This window comes from Schistocerca nitens, chromosome 8, assembly GCF_023898315.1.
Source record: "Schistocerca nitens isolate TAMUIC-IGC-003100 chromosome 8, iqSchNite1.1, whole genome shotgun sequence".
Taxonomy (NCBI): Eukaryota; Metazoa; Arthropoda; class Insecta; order Orthoptera; family Acrididae; genus Schistocerca; species Schistocerca nitens.
In genome coordinates, this window is record NC_064621.1 from 484,265,354 (window position 1) to 484,282,197 (window position 16,844).

At 44.1% G+C, this 16,844-nt stretch overlaps 1 protein-coding gene across 1 annotated transcript in view; it reads right to left on the reverse strand.

The window, feature by feature from the left end:
* LOC126199629 (A disintegrin and metalloproteinase with thrombospondin motifs 7-like) overlaps window positions 1-16,844 on the reverse strand; it is a 583,524-nt gene that overhangs the window by 348,503 nt on the left and 218,177 nt on the right. Inside the window, exon 11 of the mRNA XM_049936555.1 lies at window positions 13,892-14,033. Coding sequence (XP_049792512.1) covers window positions 13,892-14,033 — 142 coding nt within the window. The remainder of the gene's footprint in view (window positions 1-13,891; window positions 14,034-16,844) is intronic.

Below are 16,844 nucleotides of genomic sequence, written 5' to 3' on the forward strand. Positions count from 1 at the left end.
TCGAAACAAGATAGGTTTCAACTATCTTGTTTATAGCTGGTAATGGGATTTCTTTGTTTTGTCTAACTGTCGTGTCAGCTTCACTTTCTCTCACGTAAACAAATCGAAACAAGATAGGTTTCAACTATCTTGTTTATAGCTGGTAATGGGATTTCTTTGTTTTGTCTAACTGTCGTGTGTTCTGTTTAAGTGAAACTTCGATCACAACGTATTAAAACGATGTATTCAGTGTCTACAATGGCGGATAGGCAGCATGTGCACGGCTTAACGGATGAGAATGCGGATGCAGCCCGTCAACGTCAGGTTGAACGTTGTCCAGGGAGGCAATTACTTCGAACAAGAACGTTTGTATGACTCCACCAATGCCTGCGAGAGACAGGCTCATTTGAGCAGAGAATTAGCGACTGTGAGATCATGCGATATAGTAACACCTGTGCTTGAAGACCGTGTTTTTCGTACTTTGAATTAAACTCCATCAAGTAGTACAAGGTGACCTACGAGCATGGAAGGCGTTAATCACATAACGTTCCGTAATGTCCTGGATGAAAATGGTCTGTACTCTTACGACCTTCACTGGGCGCAAGGATTAAATAAGGCAGACTTTTAGCCAAGAATAACTTCCTGCTAATGCATACTAGGACAGTGTGCTGTGCTTTTGCTGCTCTTAGCAAGTACCTTACTCATTGATGAGGCGGATTTTTCACGTGATAAGATCTTCATTTATCATAGCCATATGAAAACCACGATGACGTTGACATGTTAGACATCAACAGAGATTCAGCCTCATCGTGTGGGGTGGAATCATTCATGAACATCACATTGGCCCATGATTCTTCGCAGAATGTCTTACGGGACAAACGTATCCGTAGATTCTCAGACATGAATTAATTCATTGGCTTGGCGGTGTACCTCTACACATCATACAACGAACGTGAGTTACGTATGATCGTGCTCCACCTCCCTCTACACGGATAGTTTCCAGTATCTCGATAGCAAGTTCGCAAATTGGTGAATTGGTCGCGCGGGTCCATTATGTGGCATGCCTGATTTCCAGATTTGAATCAATGTATTTTTTTCAGTCGGGTACATTTATAATACTGGTGTATTCAACTCCCGTACCTAATGATGATGTTTCGAGAGAGCGTATCTAAAATAGATCCGACCGAATACGAAACATACCAAAAGTTTTCCTCGACGTTTACCAAATTACGGAAGGCCGGCTCAGGGGATGCATGGAAGCAGTAGATGTAGTAGCGGCACTTGTAGTGGGAGGGGGGGCGGAGGAGGAGGAGGTGATCATTCCCATCAATTTCTGTAAATGTAAATACGTTTTATAAACGTATCATTCTTGTGCCATAATTGATAAATTTTTTCATATCTCCCGAAAGAATAATTTTCGGACCAATTTTCATATGAACTTCTTGTAATGTTTTGATGTCAAGGAAAAAATTCCGCAAAAATTGGATGGTTTATTCAAGAGGAAGAGCTTCACAAACTGAGGAAATCAATAATGTATTGGTCCATCTCTGGCCCTTATGCGAACAGTTACTCAGCTTGGCGCTGATTAATAGAGTTGTTGGATGCCCTCCTGAGGCATATCGTTCCAAATTCTATCCAACTGGTGCGTTAGATCTTCAAAATCCCGAGATGGTTGGAGAATCCTGTTCTTAATGCTCCTAACGTTCTCAATTGAGGAGAGATCCGGCGAACTTGCTGGGGAAGGTAGAGTGTGGCAAGGACGGGGACACGCAGTAGAAACTGTCGCGTGTGCGGGAGGATATTATCTTGCTGAAATGTAAACAAAACGGAGGATAGAATATCGTCGACGTGCCGCTGTGCCACGGATGTCAATCAAAGGGATCCTGTTATCGAAACAAATGGCATCCCAGATCATTACTCCTGGTTGTTCGGCCATACGGCGGGCGACCAACAGGTTGGTATCCAACCGCCCTCTGGGGCGTCTCCAGGCATGTTTTCGGCCTGGAATCTCATTCACTGGAGTAAATTTGTCTTCAGTAATGAGTCCCAGTTGGAACTAAGCTCAGACGACCAGTGGAGACGCCCCGGGCAGCAGTGGAATACCAAACTGTCTATCGTCCACCGTAGGTCCCGACAACCAGGAGTGATGGTCCGGAATGCCCTTTCATTTCATAGCAGAACCTCTTTGGTCCTCATCCGTGGCACCCTTACAGCACAGCGGCACGTCAACGATATTCTACGACCCGTTTTGTTGTCCTTCATGGAAAGCCATACTATGCTTAAATTTCAGCAAGATCTACATGTACTATTCACAATAAAGTGCCTGGCAGAGAGTGCAATGAACCACCCTCAAGCTGTCTCTCTACCGTTCCACTCTCGAACGGCGCGCGCGAAAAACGAGCACTTAAATGTTTCTGTGCGAGCCCTGATTTCTCTTATTTTATCGTGATGATCATTTCTCCCTATGAAGATGGGTGCCAGCAGAATGTTTTTTCAATCGGAGGTGAAAACCGGTGATTGAAATTTCATGAGAAGATCCCGACGCAACGAAAAACGCCTTTGTGTTAATGATTGCCACTCCAATTCACGTATCATGTCTGTGGCACTATCTCCCCTATTTCGCGTTAATACAAAACGAGCCGCCCTTCTTTGAACTTTTTCGATGTCATCCGTCAGTCCCACCTGATGCGGATTCCACACCGCACAGCAGAACTCCAGAATAGGGCGCACAAGTGTGGTGTAAGCAGTCTCTTTAGTAGATTTCTTGCATCTTCTAAGTGTTCTGCCAATGAATCGCAGTCTTTTGTTTGCTCTACCTACAACATTATCTATGTGATCGATCCAATTTAGGTTATTTGTAATTGTAATCCCCAAGTATTTACTTGAATTTACAGCCTCCAGATTTGTGTGACTTATCGCATAATCCAAATTTAGCGGATTTCTTTTCGTACTCATCTGAATAACGTCACAGTTTTCTTTATTCAGGGGCAGTTGCCACTTTTCGCACCATACAGATATCTTATCAAATAATTTTGCAATTCCTTTTGGTCATCTGATGACTTTACAAGACGGTAAATGACATCATCATCTGCAAACAATATATGACGGCTTCTCAGATTATCTTCTACGTCGTTAATATAGCCGGCCGCTGTGGTCGAGCGGTTCTAGGCGCTTCCGTTCGGAACCACGCGGCTGCTACGGTTGCAGGTTCGAATCCTGCCTCAGGCATGGATGTTTGTGATGTCCTTAGGTTAGTTAGGTTTATGTAGTTCTAAGTCTAGGAGACTGATGACCTCAGATGTTAAGTCCCATAGTGATTAGAGCTATTTGAACCATTTATCGTTAATATAGATCAGAAACAATAGAGGGCCTATAACACTTCCTTGGGAATCGCCGGATATTACTTCTGTTTTACTCGATGACCTTCCGTCTATTATTACGAACTTGACCTTTCTGACAGGAAATCATGAATCCGGTCGCACAACTGAGGCGATATTCCATAGGCACGCAGTTTGATTAGAAGACGCTTGTGAGCAACGGTGTCGAAAGCCCTCTGGAAATCTTGAAATATGGAATCAATTTGACATCCCCTGTCGATAGCACTCATTACTTTTCGACTATAAAGAGCTAGTTGTGTTTCACAAGAACGATACTTTCTGAATCATTGCAGACTAAGTGTCAATAAATCGTTTCTTCGAGGTACTTCATAATGTTCGAACACATTATATGCTCAGCGAATAACTCCTACTTCCGTTTTTGAGTTGGTGTGACTTGAGCAATTTTCCAGCCCTTAGGTACGGATCTTTCTCTGTGAGCTAGCGGTTGTATAAAATTGCTAAATATGGAACTATTCTATCAGCAAATTCTGAAAAGAACCTGACTGGTATACAATCTGGACCGGACGCCTTGGCTTTATTAAGTGATTTAAGCTGCTCTGCTACACCGAACCGGCCGCTGTGGCCGAGCGGTTCTAGGCGCTTCCGTCAGGAACCGCGCGGCTGCTACGGTCGCAGGTTCGAATCCTGCCTCGGGCATGGATGTGTGTGATGTCCTTAGGTTAGTTAGGTTTAAGTAGTTCTAAGTCTAGGGGACTGATGACCTCAGACGTTAAGTCCCCAAGTGCTTAGAGCCATTTGAACCATTTGAAGCTACACCGAGGATATCTATGTCTATGTTTCTCACGTTGGCAATTGTTTTTGATTTAAATTCAGGAATAATTACTTCGTCTTCTTTTGTGAAGGAGTTGCGGAACACCGTGTTTAATAACTCTCCTTTAGTGGCTTGTCATCAGTGACTTCATCGTTGTTATCGAGCAGTGAAGGTGTTGATTGCCCGCCCACACACGGCGACAATTTCTAATGCTTTTCCTCGTACTTGCCACGCCCAGCCTTGGCCGGCAAGGTCGTCGGATCTCTCTCCAATTGAGAAAATTTGGAGCATTATGGGCAGGACATCCACTCAGCTCGGAATTTTGACTATATTTTGCTCCATTCGCACAGAATAAGGCACGATATCCCGCAGGAGGACATCCAACAATTCTGTCAATCAATTCCATGCCGAATAAATGCTTGGATAAGGGCCGGACGTGGAACAAAGCGTAATTGACTTGCTTAATTTGTGAATCTCTTTCTCTTAAATAAATCATCCAGTTTTTCTGAAAGTATATTCGTTTGTTTGTCTGCACATGCACATCACATCTACTGATTTACGTCCAATTCGTGGTTTGGCGGTGTTTTTTGTCTTTGAGTATAATTTAATCTTCATTAAACTGCACGTACTTCCATAGCCAGAGAAGAAGAAGAAGAAGAAGAAGAATATCCTGCATTGTTGGAAATATTTTGCGTTATGCAGTAGAAGATGTTTTTTAACAGACAGAAACAAATAGAAGAAACTGTTGACAACTAGTCATAATAAAGGAATGCATGAAAATAATAGTGGGAAGGTGAAACAAATAAGGTAAAGAATATTTGGGTCTTATTATGATGGGAATGGAAATCTGTGCACTGTCCGATCTCGTTGTACCTACGGCACAACCTGGCCGAATCTATACGGATTTGACCCAAGTTCGAATTATGCTTTTTCTGTTAAATCTTTGTTAGTTGAAAATAGAAATGAATGATTTTTATTTGAGTGGACTACAAACATGTTGGAATATATTCGATATATTGCGCTAAAAATGGGGCTCTGAGATCCATGCACTAAATAATAGAATTAAATGTCTAGTAAAAGAGTACGAGGACAAAACGGAGATGGATAATACGTATACCTACGAATAAGAAAAAGCAAAATTCCCGATTATTTCGTAACTTGATCACTGTCAGAAAGGCAAATGAAGATGAAAATGTTCAAGTAATTGTATATCCTGCGCTGTGTACTTGATCTTTGTGTTATAACAAAGGAGGTCGTAATTCCCTTGGCGGTGAAGTAAAAACAATGTTTTACGTGATATCTGCGAGATAAACGTTGCTCTGCCTTTATTTGTAGTGACGTTGAAGTCTGCGGCCACACCTGGAACCGTGGACTGTCATTAGCGATCTGATATCCCGCATACGTTGACACGCTGGTAAATGTCACCACACAAGTTCTGCCAAGTGGGTGCAGGCCATTCGTATATCGCGATGTAATTTACATGACTCTGATGCTGGAGAGATACCTTAGATAAGGACAGAAATAGACTTATGCCCATTTAAAATGTATTCACATTTACATTGTGCAAGTAACTACGCAAAAAGTTTTAAGCGCTTAGCAGTGTAACAAGTAGTTCAGATTTATTCCATGAGGACCAAGAGCTGTGTTAATGAAATCTGTCAATCCAGTTATATTTACAATTCATTAAAGTAGGAATACAAAGCCGAAATCTTGAAGAATGAACGACCTTTTGGTCACAGACGATCTACAGATATGCAAAGATATGAGTAACGCACTGAATAGTCAAACGACATTACGTAATTAGTATCGGTGTTTGGTGAAGCTATCACAAAATGTTTCAAATGGCTCTGAGCACTATGGGACTTAGCCGGCCGGTGTGGCCGTGCGGTTCTAGGGGCTTCAGTCTGGATCCGCGTGACCGCTACGGTCGCAGGTTCGAATCCTGCCTCGGGCATGGATGTGTGTGATGTCCTTAGGTTAGTTAGGTTTAAGTAGTTCTACGTTCTAGGGGACTGATGACCACAGATGTTAAGTCCCATAGTACTCAGAGCCATTTTTGAACTATGGGACTTAACTTCTGAGGCCATCTGTCCCCTAGAACTTAGAACTACTTAAACCTAACTAACCTAAGGACATCACACACATCCATGCCCGAGGCAGGATTCAAACCTGCGACCGTAGCGGTCGCGCGGTTCCAGACTGTAGCGCCTAGAACCGCTCGGCCAACCACCACCGGCCAAGCTGTCACACGCTGTGATAAGAGCTCATAGAAGTCATGTTACAGACAAACATAAACAACATTCCAATAACTCTTCCATCCACTATCAAATCTTTTTTTTTTTTTCCTTTTTGCCCGCTCGGTGAATGTACCACACAGTAACCAATCGCCGAGGTCGTACACTTATTCAATGGGCTGCATGCCATGTGAGTAAAGGAGACCAGGATAAAAGGGGTAGGGGGGTGAGGTAAAGCAGACTAAAGTATCAAAATGTGGTTGGAGGAAGGATTACGGTAAGAAACCTGCAGTTTCTTTGATGTTGTCACTGTTGATACCCGGTGTTCAGGGAGAATAATGCACTGTGTGAGACATAATTAATCTCTATAGCAGTGGTTCCCGACCTGGGGTTAACTGCCCCCTATGGAGTAAAATGAAATTTTCTGAGGGGTGAAAACAAAAGGTTTCTATAGCGTTTCGGCCACGAAAATTAATTATTTCCGAACTATCATTAGCACTACCACTATTTCGCAAAACTATAATACTGATTACATAAGTTACTGATAATTAATTTTTTTACTATTTAGGGTAACACGGAGTAGTGGAGGTTGGAGCTTGTGACATGAATGTATGAACATCATCTTCCTCACGTAGTCCATTCGCTACCCACATACTTTGTATGACAGTAGAATTGAGACATATACATTACATACGCTTAAATATCTTCTGAGAATGCCTTCTCTGAGTTGTAGACGAGGAATAGCTTCATTATTCACTTCGCAACCCTAATTGAACTAAGTGACAGTTCAACATTACAGCTAACTACGTAATGGCTACTACAGTGCTGTAGGGCGTACAGTGCATTATTATTTGTGGCAGTGTTCAGACACGAATAATTTGCAGCCTGAAGTCTTCCAATTTCTGCCAGTTCAGAAGTAAGAAGTCCAGCAATAAAGTGATTTACAAACAATATGCATAATACAGTGCAGAAATTTTAACTTGGTTTATTTTAAATGGTGGTGCAATCTTTGGGTGAAGAAAGTGGCGCTAGGGAGAGAAGTTCCGTAGAGGAAGCATGTTTTGTAACAAGTGTCTACACTCATTGAGGATAATTATCTTTCTTTTCTCAGAAGGAGTTGTTGGTAGCACTCACGATGCACTTATAACCGCTATAAAAACAAAAACAGAAACAAAAACTAAATAAATTTATCTTTCGCCGAATTAAAAATAAAAGTGTTTAATTTTAAATTAATCCTTCTTCATTCTAAAGTTTAGAAGGTCAATTAGGCGCCAATGTTGATTGCGGTGTGGGGGGGGGGCGGGGGCGGGGCAAGGGGTGTTTGATACTAGCTAATATCTAATTGACATTTAGTGGTAATGGTCTCAAAAAGGCTGGATATCATTGCTCTATGATCTATAGCATTGAAAATACACACGAGTATCACTTACCCATCCGACGTGAGATTGGTCGGAAGAGACTTTTTGTTACCAACTGACACGCCACAGTTCGCTTTGTGGATGCCATTGCAGCAACGGCCATCATTTCTTATCGTGAGGGGTATCCAGCGGAAACGCTGCATTAATGGCTAAACGTCATTTTTTCGGATGAATCCAGGTTCTGTTTACAACATCATGATGATCGCATCCGTGTTTGGCGACATCGCAGTGACACACATTGGAAGCGTGTATTCGTCGTTGCCATACTGGCGTATCACCCGGCGTGATGGTATGGGGTGCCATTGGTTACACGTCTCCGTCACCTCTTGTTCGCACTGACGGCACTTTGAACAGTGGACTTTACATTTGAGATGTGTTACGACCCGTGGCTCTAACCTTCATTTGATCCCTGCGAAACCCTACATTTCAGCAGGATAATGCACGACCGCATGTTGCAGGTCCTGTACGGGCCTTTCTGGATACAGAAAATGTTCGACTGCTGCCTGGCGAGCACATTTTCCAGATCTCTCACAAATTGAAAACGTCTGGTCAATGGCGTCCGAGCAACTGGCTCGTCACAATACGCCAGTCACTACTCTTGATGAATTCGTGTTGAAGCTGCATGGGCAGCTGTACCTGTACACGCCATCCAAGCTCAGTTTGACTCAATGCCCAGGCGTATCAAGGCCGTTATTACAGCCAGACGTGGTTGTTCTGAGTACTGATTTCTGAGGATCTATGCACCCAAATTGCGTGAAAATGTAATCACATGTCAGTTGTAGTATAATATATTTGTCCAATTAATACCCGTTTATCATCTGCGTTTCTTCTTGGTGCAGCAATTTGAATGGCCAGTAGTGTATGAAAATAAGCAAATTACTCCTAATTTATTCTGAAATATCATGAAGTATCTTATTGGAGGAGCGAAAGCGTACACATCACTTTTCGGAAAATCGGTGTTTCAAGAATGTTTTTCCTTCAAATGTTTCAAATGGCTCTGAGCACTATGGGACCATCTGAGGTCATCAGTCCCCTAGAACGTAGAACTACTTCAATCTAACTAACCTAAGTACATCACACACATCCATGCCCGAGGTAGGATTCGAACCTGCGACCGTAGCGGTCTTGCGGTTCCGGACTGAAGCGCCTAGAACCGCTCTGCCACCGCGGCAAGCGTTTTTCCTTGAGTAGTACAGTTCACAATCTGGTTTTTGGTACCCAACTGAGTACATGTGATAATTGGCTTAGTGTACTCGCATGCGAAGTGTTCAGCATACTCGCATTTGTTCGTCTAATCAATTATCATTGTTAACAACCTATCGTCAAAAAAGAATGCGAAAAATGTCAAGTCGATTCGGAGGCCCATTCAAAAGAATTTTTACACGTCACGTCCCTGTAAATGCAAATTTACTGCAATATGCACGGCAATTAACAGACCACGTTCGAATAGAACAGCTGGTAGCAGTCAGCACTTATGTGTATTGCACATCAGTGTAGTTCATTTATTACACTTATTTACAGTTATAAAATTTGATAAATGATCGTAGAAAAAATTGTGCATTCAACGAAGCTTGGGATGACTGATCGCCAGAATAACCACATGTAGGCAGATGCAAATCTTCAAGCAATAATGGAAACACAGCTATAGGTTTGCATTAATATCAACGTGTGAGTAGGAATTGTGGCTGACAGACTCATAAAGCCACTGCTTTTCCTCACCAGTTTCTGAGCGACAAATTACTCGTACGACAGTTGGTGACACCAGCGTTTAATGAGCAATGAATTGGTAATGAAGGTCTAGAAGCGTGATTCCCACATTCATCTGATCTTCATACTTTTCTGGCTTTGGGGATATTCAAAAGCAGAGGTGTACTCCGACACACCGAAAACATTCACACGTTATAGCGACGTGTAATGAAATCCGAGGGCAGCCACATGTGTTCCTAACATTCTTGATTATTTGAGAAGCGTAATTTTAGGATTATAAGAATAAGTAGTAAGCACATAGAGTTTCAACACAGAGAAGGCTCTCATAGGACAGATTGGCTCATTTCTCAACAAGTATTTGTTGTCAGACAAGTTTGATAGGATTTTTTTTTTTTAGTTTGTGCTCTGCATAAATCTGGAGTGGACGTGTATGCTGTTCAAACTGTCGGTCCTTCACTTGGACGGCTGCACAGGAAAAGTAAAGATGCGTTCACGACAAAGTTAGAGTGGGTGACGTATAGATATCTGTAACTTTACTTTTGTGACCTCACCATCGTTATTGAACGAGAATATAAGTTCGAAGTCGGTAGCCTAGAGACTTTATGAGCGGATATTTGAGGTTCTTCCTCGAAAAGGCTTCATTGTTCTGAGTAAGAGTAACAGAGTACTTTAGATAAAACGTTACCATTAGACTTACATCTTAAATTATATCATCACGTTTGCAATACTTCATCTTTAAAGAAGCGTGTGTATTTTGCACGGTAACTGCAACCACTATGACTAGGTTGAAAAATCTTTTGTGATTAACTAATGGTGTTTATTGCGGATGACACTTTCTCACTGGCAGGTAATCCAGTGACGAGCCTATGACTGGTATGTTCTCCATATTGTAGGTTCTTCGTCGACGTGGTTAGGCCAGTAAAAGCAATAATTATGAGAAATAGTGTATAAAATTAAATATCCATGAACCCGCAGCAAGTAGTTTCCTCTACAGTACGGGCAAAGAATGTACGACGTAGCAGACGCAGGCCGTCTGTGGGGGCAGCACACAATGCCACAGAATCAACAGTGGTGCTGCGTTGTGGCACCTGTCAGGAGGAAGCCGCGCAGTACGTCACCGTGACGAAGGTGAAGTGCCGTCCCGTGCTGACATCTCAATTCGTTGTCAGCTGTCAGGTTTACGACCCAGTTCGGTTCTCTTCATGCGACACACTCCTTACTATAGTAGCAATACGCCACAAAGGACACGATACGGCAAGAAAGATTTACATTGACCGACCAATAATCGCACGTATGGGGAGAGCTGAAAGTTCTCGGATTTGGCCCCTTACAGTTCGTACCATATCAGTCCCTGGGAGCTAGTTATGTAATTGTGATGGAATCACTTGTTTGCTACTAACTATATTGATTTCCATGTTACCTTTGTGTACACTTAAGTTTCGCATCTTTGGACTTACGGGGTGTCATGAAGCTTTTTGTTTCTACTAGGGAAGTCTGCAAAGGATTTTCACACTACAGTAGTGGATAAATGTCCCTCCTGAAGTACACTCAGAACCTGAGTGTCTCTTTTCTAGCTTGGGCATCAACCGTTGAAGACAAACCCCGCAGAGGGCAGACCTGGCCACAAGCAATGCTCTCCATAAGCTGACTGTTGAGGACCGGTAAACGCACGCCAAAAATATCATAAATACTGAACACCTTACGGGCTCGTGCTGGTTTCATTATAACAATATCCTTGTCAATAGGAAGCTTTCAGCGAACGTAGTGGCAAAATGTTCGATCGATGAACAGGAGAAGGCACGATTTGAGGAGTTCAGAGTTATTTTGGCACAATTTTTTGCTGCAAAGGACTTTATGGCTATCGTTGTGATGGAGGATCCAATCTAGCGCAACATTCATAATTCCGAAAACTAGGAACAGTCAAAGGAATGGATTCACAGTTGGTCTCTGAGACCGATGAAGTTCTGTACCCAGAAAAACTTATGGCGGTATTCTGTTAGTGGACTAACTATCTCAGGGTTGCAGTACAAACAGAGAGCAGTACGGTCTGCTGAAGCAGCCAATTAAGGCTGAACGCCGTGGGCACCTGACCAAAGTGATCTATTTGTCACAAGACAATGCACATGTTATGAGCTGTGGCTGGCAAACTGAAGGGCATGCGTTTCAATTTGGTCGGCCATATTACTATTCCGCTGGCCAGGCTCATTCGGACTACCATCTGTTCCTATCCTGCAGAAATACCTGTTCTTGCTGCTGTGTTCTTCGATCAGAAGATTGGTTTTATGCAGCTTCTATATACCTTTTAACTTGTTTATTGTATTTAAACCTTCGTCTCCCTCTGCAATCCCCCCGCCGGCCCGTGTGGCCGTGCGGTTCTAGGCGCTTCAGTCTGGAACCGCGTGACCGCTACGATCGCAGGTTCGAATCCTGCCTCGGGCATGGATGTGTGTGATGTCCTTAGCTTAGTTAGGTTTAAGTAGTTCTAGGTTCTAGGGGACTGATGACCACAGATGTTAAGTCCCATAGTGCTCAGAGCCAGTTGAACCATTTTTTGCAATCCCCCTCCCTTACCTTCCTGTACCAAACTTAAGTTTCCTTGTGACATAAGGATGTGTCCTATTAACCGCTTCCCTCGTTTAGTCAATCTGTGCCACAAATTTCTTTTACCTCCAATTCGCTTCCGTACTTTATTATTTGAGGAGTTCAGAGTTATTTTGGCACAATTTTTTGCTGCAAAAATTTAATATTCAGCATCCTTCTTAGCAACATTTGAAAAGCTACAATTCTCCTCTTCTTTGAACTGTTTATTGTCCTTGTTTCACTTTCATACAAAGCTATACTCCAGGCCATTACCTTAAAAAAAAAGCTTCCTAACAGTTAAATTTATATTAAGCGCTAGCAAATTTCTCTCTAACAGGATAGTTTTTCTTACTATTTCCAGTGAGTATTTTATACCCTATTTACTTCCATCATCGTCAATTATTTTACTGCCCAAATATCAAAACTCTCGACTACTTTTTGTGTCTCATTTCCTAATCTTATTCCACCATCATTGCCCATTTTAATTCGACTGCACTCCACTGCCCTTGTTTCACTTTCGTCTATTTTTCAATCAGATGCTCTTCGAATTCCATTGCCGCCTCCGATCGTTTTACAATGTAACAGGCAATCCACAAAGTTTATATTTCTTGTACCTGGGTTTTTAATTCCCTTTCCAAACTTCTCCTTGCTTTCTTTTATTACTTGCTCAACGTACAGGTTGAATAACTTAAGGGAGAGGCTACAAAGCCGTATATCTCCCTTCATAGCTACTGCTTCCCTTCCATGTCCTTCGGCTGTTATCACAGTATACTGGTTTCTGTACAGGTTGTAGACAATTCTTGTATTTTACCCCAGCTATCTGCAGATTCTCAAAGAGTGTAGTCCAGGGAACACTAACGCTTCCTCTGAATTTATAAGTACTGTCTTCTAAGATAAGTCGTGGTGTCAGTATGGCCTTACGTGTTGCTGCATTTCTCCGTAACTCAAACTGATCTCTACCAATTATTCCGTTCTTGCTGTTGTGGTCTTCAGTCCTGAGACTGATTTGATGCAGCTCTCCATGCTACTCTATCCTGTGCAAGCTGCTTCATCTCCCAGTACCTACTGCAACCTACATCCTTCTGAATCTGTTTAGTGTATTCATCTCTTGGTCTCCCTCTACGGTTTTTACCCTCCACGCTGCCCTCCAGTACTAAATTGGTGATCCCTTGATGCCTCAGAACATGTACTACCAACTGATCCCTTCTTCTAGTCAAGTTGTGCCACAAAATTCTTCTCCCCAATTCTCTTCAATACCTCCTTATTAGTTATGTGATATACCCATCTAATTTTCAGCATTCTTCTGTACGACCACATTTCGAAAGCTTCTATTCTCTTCTTGTCCAAACTTCCGTTCTTATGTAAACAATTTGTTTCAGTATTTTGCCTCGATGACTTATTAAAGTGGTCGTTCAGCTATATTCACACCTATCAACACCTGCCATATTTGTAAAAGAATTATTATCCCTTAAGGGTCGTTGTTTTTACGATACTACATTGAAAGTGTAAAACCTCTGCCCAGAGCTGGTATACATCACAAGATTTATTTTTGAATGGAGTAGGGAGTTTGTATCCACAAGGTGAAAGGGCCGGGGCGGGGAGGTGGAGGGGGGGAGGGGGGGAGGAGTGAGGTAGCAATATGTTGAATATATGTGTACCATCGAAACGCTGACAACTCGTCGCACACCTCCACTAGGGCCGACATAATTTGCTCTTCAGCATCGGCGAGACGTACTGATCTGTCTTGCAAACGTTTCCCAGTAGCCGGCGATAATATACATCACTTAAGCTATAGGTCTATTGTTGTAAATGTGCCATACTGACCGGCGAGATGGCGCAGACCCCTGGAGAGCCGAACTTGGTCTTGCACTGGTAGTCAGCGTCGTACATGGCGCCCGGCGGCATCTCCGGGTAGGCGTAGCGCGACTCCTGAGGCTCGTCCAGTAGGCACTCCCCGAGGCCGGCGCTGCGGACACCAGCATAGCCTCAGCCGACCAATGCTCTTAGTTTTAATCGTCCGGCCCTCAAAGACATGGTAGGCTGCGAGACGATAATCACAGAACGAATGCGAATTTATAGCAATACTAGCGAATCCAGGACTGCTTCGTAATTGCTAAAAATGTGTGTTAACTGGATATACACTCCTGGAAATGGAAAAAAGAACACATTGACACCGGTGTGTCAGACCCACCATACTTGCTCCGGACACTGCGAGAGGGCTGTACAAGCAATGATCACACGCACGGCACAGCGAACACACCAGGAACCGCGGTGTTGGCCGTCGAATGGCGCTAGCTGCGCAGCATTTGTGCACCGCCGCCGTCAGTGTCAGCCAGTTTGCCGTGGCATACGGAGCTCCATCGCAGTCTTTAACACTGGTAGCATGCCGCGACAGCGTGGACGTGAACCGTATGTGCAGTTGACGGACTTTGAGCGAGGGCGTATAGTGGGCATGCGGGAGGCCAGGTGGACGTACCGCCGAATTGCTCAACACGTGGGGCGTGAGGTCTCCACAGTACATCGATGTTGTCGCCAGTGGTCGGCGGAAGGTGCACGTGCCCGTCGACCTGGGACCGGACCGCAGCGACGCACGGATGCACGCCAAGACCGTAGGATCCTACGCAGTGCCGTAGGGGACCGCACCGCCACTTCCCAGCAAATTAGGGACACTGTTGCTCCTGGGGTATCGGCGAGGACCATTCGCAACCGTCTCCATGAAGCTGGGCTACGGTCCCGCACACCGTTAGGCCGTCTTCCGCTCACGCCCCAACATCGTGCAGCCCGCCTCCAGTGGTGTCGCGACAGGCGTGAATGGAGGGACGAATGGAGACGTGTCGTCTTCAGCGATGAGAGTCGCTTCTGCCTTGGTGCCAATGATGGTCGTATGCGTGTTTGGCGCCGTGCAGGTGAGCGCCACAATCAGGACTGCATACGACCGAGGCACACAGGGCCAACACCCGGCATCATGGTGTGGGGAGCGATCTCCTACACTGGCCGTACACCAGTGGTGATCGTCGAGGGGACACTGAATAGTGCACGGTACATCCAAACCGTCATCGAACCCATCGTTCTACCATTCCTAGACCGGCAAGGGAACTTGCTGTTCCAACAGGACAATGCACGTCCGCATGTATACCGTGCCACCCAACGTGCTCTAGAAGGTGTAAGTCAACTACCCTGGCCAGCAAGATCTCCGGATCTGTCCCCCATTGAGCATGTTTGGGATTGGATGAAGCGTCGTCTCACGCGGTCTGCACGTCCAGCACGAACGCTGGTCCAACTGAGGCGCCAGGTGGAAATGGCATGGCAAGCCGTTCCACAGGACTACATCCAGCATCTCTACGATCGTCTCCATGGGAGAATAGCAGCCTGCATTGCCGCGAAAGGTGGATATACACTGTACTAGTGCCGACATTGTGCATGCTCTGTTGCCTGTGTCTATGTGCCTGTGGTTCTGTCAGTGTGATCATGTGATGTATCTGACCCCAGGAATGTGTCAATAAAGTTTCCCCTTCCTGGGACAATGAATTCACGGTGTTCTTATTTCAATTTCCAGGAGTGTACATCCTAATTTCCTTCTGCCCTATCTCTCTATACATCTCCTTACCCTCTACTTCTCCATCTCCTAGTCCTGCCTCCTCTCTCTGCTCATCATCTCGCCCCGGTCCCTGCCCAGTTCCTCACCATGCCTCTCTCTGTCCACCTTCTCTTCCCCCTCTCTTTGACTCTCAGCATTGTTTGTTGTTATTGTAAATTCGTGTTCCGTGGTAGTATTCTAATGATAAGCCGACAAATCATAAATAAAACTTAACAAAGCAGCACATCTTTGGGTATAAAATTTTAGTTTCAAAATTAGTTGATGATAATTACGAAGTCCCATATTCCTTGACAGAGCGTAGGGGACGATGCGGGAGACCCGCACCGCCGTACTAGGCAAGGTCCTAGCGGATGTGGTTTGCCATTGCCTTCATCCGACCGTAATGGGCATGAATGAGGATTATGAAGACGACACAACAACACCCAGTCGTCTCGAGGCAGGTGAAACTCCCTGACCCCGCCGGGAATCGAACCCAGGACCCCGTGCTCGGGAAGCAAGAACGCTGCCGCAAGACCACGAGCTGCGGACTCAAAATTACTTAATGAGAACTAATAAATCTGGGAGAAAAAATTAATGGTTTAAATGCGCTGCTATCGTAGTTAAAATTGACTGTGAGAAAGAAAACAAAGCCGCACATTTTCATAGCAGAGCACAGCACAGCATTTTCTTTCTCGTAGCCGGTTTTAATAGCAAACTTGCAAGGTAGAAATGCGCTAATTGAACAGAGGGTCTATATGAATAAATATAAGCTTTTCTGCATGCGCCGTGATAACAGCAAAGAGGAAACGCCATTATATGTGTGACTGTTGTTGTCGAAGTCTTATCTGTCCAGTGAACATGTCTATTTACTTTTTGCTCACGTTTATTTAAAGTGTAGAAGATAATTGACTCACACCTGTCATCGAACGGTCTGTAAAACTGACATGGTATTCGCTAGGGATTTCCTGCAGTTTGTAAGAAATGAAAGCCGTGAAATAAATTGAGGCGTGGTACTGGGTCCTTCCTGCGTCACACTGGTGATTGGTGTTGCCATCTATTTGTGTACTGGGGCACTACTTCCATCAGCGTTTGAATGTACTTTGGGGCTAAATGAATAACTAAGAATAGGGCTTTAAAAATAGTGCAAAATTGACTAAATTATAGGTGCAGTGTATTTACAACATTTTCTCTGTTGTAATG